The following is a 7,500-nucleotide window of genomic DNA, read 5'->3' on the forward strand; positions in this document are numbered from 1 at the left end:
CTTACAACGGGTCAACGACAGATTCAGAAGTTTTCTGCCAAGAAGATTACAGTCCATCTGGTGGGGATCGATGGACTCCTCATATAATATTACACATCCTTTTCAAATAAAAACAATTAAAAATGATTTCTTGCTTCTAAAGACACATCTAGAATTCAAGTTTTTGTTAAATTAAGAAAAACAACAAAAAAACTATTGTACTTATATTACGAACAAGAGTATATGTCGGCAATGTTAGGTTAATGCACAAATTATTGACATTGGAAATTCAAGGGTCAAATTTAAACATTTTCAAGGGTTTAAATAATGTAAATAAATAAATAACAACTATGGAAAGCAGTAATTACTGGGGATACAATTATAAGACTTAACCTTCATACCCCGTGGTTAATCTCCTGAAGAAGGCCAGGCTATGTGTTGGCCGAAAAGTGATGAAACAACAACAGCTATGAAGATGAGGATAACAGTGTGCAAATAAATAAAATAAATACACAAATTACTCATCTCAAATGATGCCAATAAATAATAATAATAATAATAATAATAATAATAATAATAATGCATATATATATATAAGTGAACGTGTCTGTCTGTCTGTCTGTCTGTGTGTGTACATTTCCCTACGCAATAACTTTGTCAATTTTTAGTCTACAGACTCAAAATTTGATATATAGGGTACTGAGATTTGGGAACATCGATGTGATCGGTTTTTGGCCAGAAATTTGGCGATTAAGGGGTCAAAGTTTAACGATTTGACCTTTGAGAACTCTACCAAACTCCTCCGACAATTTTGGATCTACACACTTGAAATTTTAGATATAAGTTTCTTGGACATGGATCTAACTTAATAACTTTATTTGAGCCCAAAACAATAAATTCTAAAGGGACATAATAGAGGTCAAAGTTTTAAAAAAATTGACCGCTTTTTTTTTTTTTGCTCAACATACACCTCTAAATACCCGGGCAACGCCGGGCACCCATGCTAGCATATAAGTAATAGAAAATCTACTTTTTTATAGTAAGCACCGTTGATATGGAATGCAAAATTCAAAAATTTAACGGTTTACAGACCAAACAAGTGCATAATCTTTTTCAATAAATAAACATTTATTTATTAAAATTAAACTCGATGTTTCGATTCATAACAGAATCTTCATCAGGAAATACATGTATAATTTAAATAAATAAATATATTTATTTATTGAAAGAGATTCTGCACTTGTTTGGTTTTTAAAGCGTTAAATTTTTTAAATTTTGCATATATATATATATATATATATATATATATATATATATATATATATATAGAGAGAGAGAGAGAGAGAGAGAGAGAGAGAGAGAGAGACTGAACATTATCATTTTTTTACCTTTTTTTCTATGCATTAAACAATATATATATTGATGTACAAAGCTAAAAACTTTATAAATTAGCATTGACATATGAAAACATAATGAAAATTCCATGGTTTTATTAGAAATAGCATCCAAGGATTAAAAATCTCAGCATATCATTGAATGATGAGAAAACTAGCACTGTTGGACCTTCATAGTTGAAACTTGATGGACAAGTCAGGCATTTGTACAAAATATGGTTTTTAAAAAATTACATGGGTGTCAATTTTTAAAAGGTCATCGTGTAATGAATAGAACATTTTTATACTAACGGGGGCGGGGGCACCAGGCTTTCACCAGTTGTAAAATACGCTTAAATATATTTTAATTGATGCAGATCTCATATTTATTATTGCAGAGCGAATTCTTTATTGAATATTATATTGTACCTAATATATGCTACTACTTTTAAACAAAAAAATTTAAATGGTTTGGGTGCCATCAGCTAGAATCGAAACCAAAACATTTAGTGTGCTGGCCACGTTAAGCTGTCAACAGATAAAAATTTGTAAAATTAAACCACGTCAAACTATGAATTAATTTGCGCATGCACAAAAGTAATAGAAATATGTTGGCAAGTTGAAATGAACATTTTTCATTTCAACTTACGACATATTTCTGTATGCGTTATTCATCCATCGAAGCAAAGATTTTACTCGGTGTAAATCATTCTTGCTGTATAATTACTATTTCCTGTTAATTTCAGTGTAGTTTGATTAGTAGTTTTAGAGTTTATCCGTTAAATATTTACACATACATATATGCATACATGATTGCTTCATCTTTACAGATGATTGCCATCCTGCCCAACAAAAACCCCACCATCAACTCCCCCCCCCCGCCTTCTAGTTCATCTTACATGGCAACTCAGGTTACTCTTCAAACCAGCAGCCGACTTACATGGCCTGAAGCAAAGATGATGCATAATGACAAGTGTCTGCACCGAGTTAATTGGACCACTCATACATACATACATGATGATTGCTGCATCTTTCCAGATGATCGCCGTCACATTGAGTTCTCCCAATCTCGTCGTCCATGCCATCTCAGATGACTCTGCACTCCCGCCGCAGATTTGCACATCTTGAAACAGATGTAACATACAAATTGAGCAATGTCCACTGAATTGACTTCATCTGGAGGTTGAAGGGTATTCATATGAACAATCATATGTCTTCTGAAATCAGCAGTAGACTTGCAAACTTTGCTGCATGTTAAACATTTCGTTTGGTTCAGACTAATAGGTGCAAAGTTGAGCTGGACAGGAGTTTTGTGCGACTTAAAGTGGTTGACGTAGCCAGCTTTTGACAAACATACATACATACATCTACTATTTCATTCATATAGAAGAAAGAGTGAAGGAGAAGGAATGGGCAGAGGGAGATAGAGAGAGAGTGAGATAGAGAGAGATAGAGAGAGTGAGAGATAGAGAGAGTGAGAGAGAAAACTACTGCCAAGCTTATTTGATTTATAGGGAAGGTCACTGTTACCCTATTAATTTATTGATAAGAAAGTATGCAATTTTAAGTTGATGAGTTTATTTTTTTATTAGAAAACGTTAAGTTTATTCCTTTTCTTTTATAATTGATGCATATGTTCAACATTGGTTTACCCTTTTGCCTATCATATTTGGATATTTCACAGCAATTAATCATATTAATCATGTATACGTCGGATAACAATGTGCTGTTTGAAGGCGGCAAAAGAAATAAAACAGATGGATATTTTATTAGAAATAAGCTAAATTAATGTATTCATAAACTAGCAAGAAGGCTCAGCTCTGCCCGGGATTTCGTCTAGTTCATGACATAATATTACCATTTTTTTCTTCTTATTTTATTTACACTTTGTATTATGTAATGATGGGATGCTTCCAATATTTTGACTGGCCAATTTTCATTTTTTACTGTTGTACCATGTTATTAGCAATACATAATCTTTGCTACAATTAATTAAAAAAAACATTTGGTCAAGGTCTGATGATTGCTAAAACAAAGTCTTTTTAATCATCTCACGATAAAAGTAAAAAACAAAAAAACAGCAAAGAGGATAAATCATATTTTAGATTGAAGAATATAATAGTAATTGTCTCCCTTACAACTAAAATTTTATTTCCTTTTCTCTATAAGTTTTTAAAATATGAAAACAAATAAAGATTAAGACCTAAAATAACTTCACTGTATACCAGGCAACGCCGGGTATGTATGACTAGTATCATTATATAAATGTTTAACTAACAAAGGAAGAAATCAACTAAAGATTCTAATTTAAGATAATTTTTAATTCAACCAGTTTTATACCTATAAATAAAACGATTCATCTCCTGACCCAAACTTATTATAGCCATGATTTAAATTTAAAAAGAAATAAATATATAAAAAGAATATTCGTCAGTCGTAAACTTTTACAATTCGGCATATCTTTTGACCAGCAAAAAAATTCCGGTGCTATTAGGAAAATAGTTTTAATTCTATTGGAATGAATAAAGCGCCTTTTCTTTTCTTTTACAATAAATGGTAGTCTGAACCAATGATACGATTATTGTTATCATAGCTGCAAGGGACACAACTCTTACACGCGAAATGTGTAACACGTTTTACATTTATATATCGCTATACTATACAGTATAATCGTGTTAACGCACTAGTTCTTTTTTAAAGCACCAAATTTAAGCAATGCCAGATGGGTGATTATCTGAGAATATCAGGTGCTGTACATAGATATGATAACATCTTCTTGCAAAAAAAAAAAAAAAAAAAAAAAAAAAATGGCATCAAAATCAGATTGCTGCTGACAACTGCAAAAAAGAGGCGTTCCTCTAAATAATGTCTAAGTGTGAGAAACATGAAATGTACAACATAGGTCATAGATGAGTTGACCATATGCGTTAATATGTCACGTTGAGAACTTAGTGTAGTTTGCTTGAAGCATTGTTTAATGTGTATATAAAATATAGGGGCAGAATAATGCAGAGATGTACCGGATAGACTCAAACTGGAGCAACTTAAGATATAATGCTAGAACAGGCTATGCAGTTTCATCTTTATTGATTCAATAATTTTGTTTTGAGGATTGAGTTATATTTTAAAAAATCAATTTAATCATACTAGTTAACCTAATTTGCAATTTACTTACCAGGTCGCCCATCTCTTATGAAGTTTCTGTCTATTACTCTAACCCTAACCCTAACTCGATGATGTTTGATCCTCATTCTTATTCTATATAGTATCTCTACATTCTCGGTCCTCTCTCATTGTTAACAGTCAAAAATAATAAAGAAATGCGAGAATAAAAAAATTGGAATAACAGGAATACTATTCAACTCGACAAAATACATCTGAAGAAAGTCGGAGGTTACATTGGTCGAAACATTGTGAGCATAATATGCAATATGAAATAAGTAATCTGAATATTTCAAATAATATACATGGTATTGCAGACTCATCTTTTCCTGATTCGAACACTGTAAACAATGGGTTATACACACACACACACACACACACACACACACACACACACACACACACACATATATATATATATATATATATATATATATATATATATAGCTACATTCCAATTTTCATGGTCGTATTTATCTTATCATTCAGTTCTTTCAGCATATCCAAACTTCCATAACTTTTACAGACTTGTTTAGTTATGCAGAAACAATCATTATTTATATGTCAATATAGAATTTTTTTTGTTACGTATACTTATTAAAAAATCCAGAGATTTTACATAGGCATGGCCAGGTAATGTTGGGAAAAATCTATTGAAGAATTAACATTGCATATTTATTTAGATAGCCATTTTAGTTTTAAAGGTAAAGCTGTACAAATCTTAGTTTACGCATGGGTTAAGTAATGTTTCCAAATGTTTTTAATCGAAAAGATAAAAATTATTATAATGAATAACCGGTAATACTATTTTTGTGGTACGCATTCAGCATCAGGAATCTCATCTTTCATTGGTGGTGAGAGTTTATAAGGAATAAAAATTTACATACTATCCTTAGTCAGCATGTATATCCCGTTAGGTTAGACGACATACAGCGCTTAGTATTCCTAAATGATCAGTCATTTTAGTATTGATCAGACTTAACGTCGCTAAACTTTAGTGATTTAACAGAAACTGGTTTGTATTATTTGTATCAATCAGACAATTTTTCTCACCTTGAGGGTTGTCTGTACACGTTTCGGTTGGTGTAATCTTCGACCTTCGTCAGGTGTAAAAGTCGCCATATTTTGGAAGGAAAAGAAAGAAAGGAGGTTAGCTCTGCACTCCAAGGTTTCGAATTTTTGGATCAAGTTGGAACTAAGTTTACACGAATTATAAAGATAATTAAAATATCAGGAAATCAATGGGGGGTATTATTTCTAACTTATTATGATTCAAATTTTAATTAAATCCATCAACCAATTGTAAGTTCTTAGAAACATAACGTTTACGGAACTAAGAGATTGCTGGTTTCAGTATGGTTAATCACGTGTATGTTTCGTGTAATCTGCTTTTTTTTTTAAGATAGAGTTTTAAACAAATTTTTGATATGTTGTTATAATGACTGATATGAGATTAAAAAAGGGTGACGAAAGCAAGAAAAAAAAAGGCACTGATTTGTTAACATGACTATGTAGTAATACATACGCACACACATATTAGTGGTCTGGTAAGGCCACAGGCAAAGCGGCAAAACTAAAGCTGGCCTGCAGGACATTATATATACAAGTGTAGACAAATTTGGGCATATTTTATTGGTCTGAAAATATAGATTTCTTTACAAATTGTCATAAAATTTTAACCATAGAATAGTATTATAATCTTCAAAACAACGTGCAACTTTTCATGTATTTTCGTCCCATAGAACCAAAGATATGAGCATTTCAATATTCAATTTGGTTACCAATATAGATATATCCATATATTGATATACCAACTTTTGTTGCAATTTTATAAGTTCCAGATCTCAGCGACTATTGATCAGAATTTAACAAATAGAGGCTCGTTGAAAGGTAATAACCTGAATTGTGTAGTGAGCTATGTGACATTTGCCCTTAATGTCGCACATTAAGAGGATCATTCATCATCCAGAGTCTATGTTTGGCACTTTTTTACAGCCATAAAATGTTTCAATCATAATCATTTGTTTTCCTAGTTTTGCATATAAATTACAAAATATCTGATATTTCTCCAAAATCTCTGGTCTTGCTGAAGGGGGAGACTAAAACTTGCTGCTATGGTTTCAAATGATCTGAAATAACAGCAAGGGAGACTTGATTCCAAATAATTCTCATATGATATATCTCCCCTCTTTGGTTTTCATGCATAAAGTAAATTTAACAGTGTATCAAAATTCTTTGATACTGGAGATATTCATAATAATCCCTACTTCCAAAAGAGGGGAGATATAACATATGAGAAATATTTGGAATCAAGTCTCCCCTTGCTGTTATTTCAGAAACTATAGCAGCAAATTATAGTCTCCCCTCTATGAACAGAGAATGAAATGCAGAATATTCTGTGTAGCTTAATTGTCATATATATTTTCATAAATTACTATATATATATATATATATATATACATATATATATATATATATATATATATATATATATATATATATATATATATATGCTAATCATAGATATATGAAACGAAAGTCTAGCTGACGTATCTTTTATTTAATATACTGACTTAATAATCCCTAATACATATTATCATGATTTTATTTTTAGTTTATATCATTACTTATTTATGCATACGTTTCAGGTACAGTATCATGCTAAACTCGTTCATTTCATAGGCTTGTAGAAATGAGGCACTAAATTTCTCATTGGTTATGTTTATATTATATATATATATATTATATTATATATTATATAATGTCGGTAAAATTATTTTATATTTTAATGAGAGCGATATCTGTCCACTTATCTTTTGTTTTCTTCTACTTTCAGATCCAAACTTTCAAGTGGCATGGTGAAACCAATTGATTAAGGATCAACCGAAACCGAAACCACTGCGTAGCAATGTTACATCGTCTGTGTTTGTATGTGTTGTTGTCCGTCCTATGTTGTTGTTTATGCATCGATCTCACTTATTACGTA

At 31.2% G+C, this 7,500-nt stretch overlaps 1 protein-coding gene across 3 annotated transcripts in view; it reads left to right on the plus strand.

The window, feature by feature from the left end:
• The window catches only part of LOC145242020 (protocadherin beta-15-like), a 184,959-nt gene that overhangs the window by 104,469 nt on the left and 72,990 nt on the right, over window positions 1–7,500 (plus strand). For all 3 annotated transcript variants that reach the window (XM_080104913.1, XM_080104915.1, XM_080104914.1), the window contains exon 2: window positions 7,351–7,500. This exon is cut by the window's right edge and continues 2,343 nt beyond it. In XM_080104913.1, coding sequence (XP_079961039.1) covers window positions 7,423–7,500 — 78 coding nt within the window. In that variant the 5' untranslated portion in view covers window positions 7,351–7,422. The remainder of the gene's footprint in view (window positions 1–7,350) is intronic.

This window comes from Euprymna scolopes, chromosome 21 (genome assembly GCF_053919585.1).
Source record: "Euprymna scolopes isolate OS-2025 chromosome 21, ASM5391958v1, whole genome shotgun sequence".
Classification (NCBI taxonomy): Eukaryota; Metazoa; Mollusca; class Cephalopoda; order Sepiida; family Sepiolidae; genus Euprymna; species Euprymna scolopes.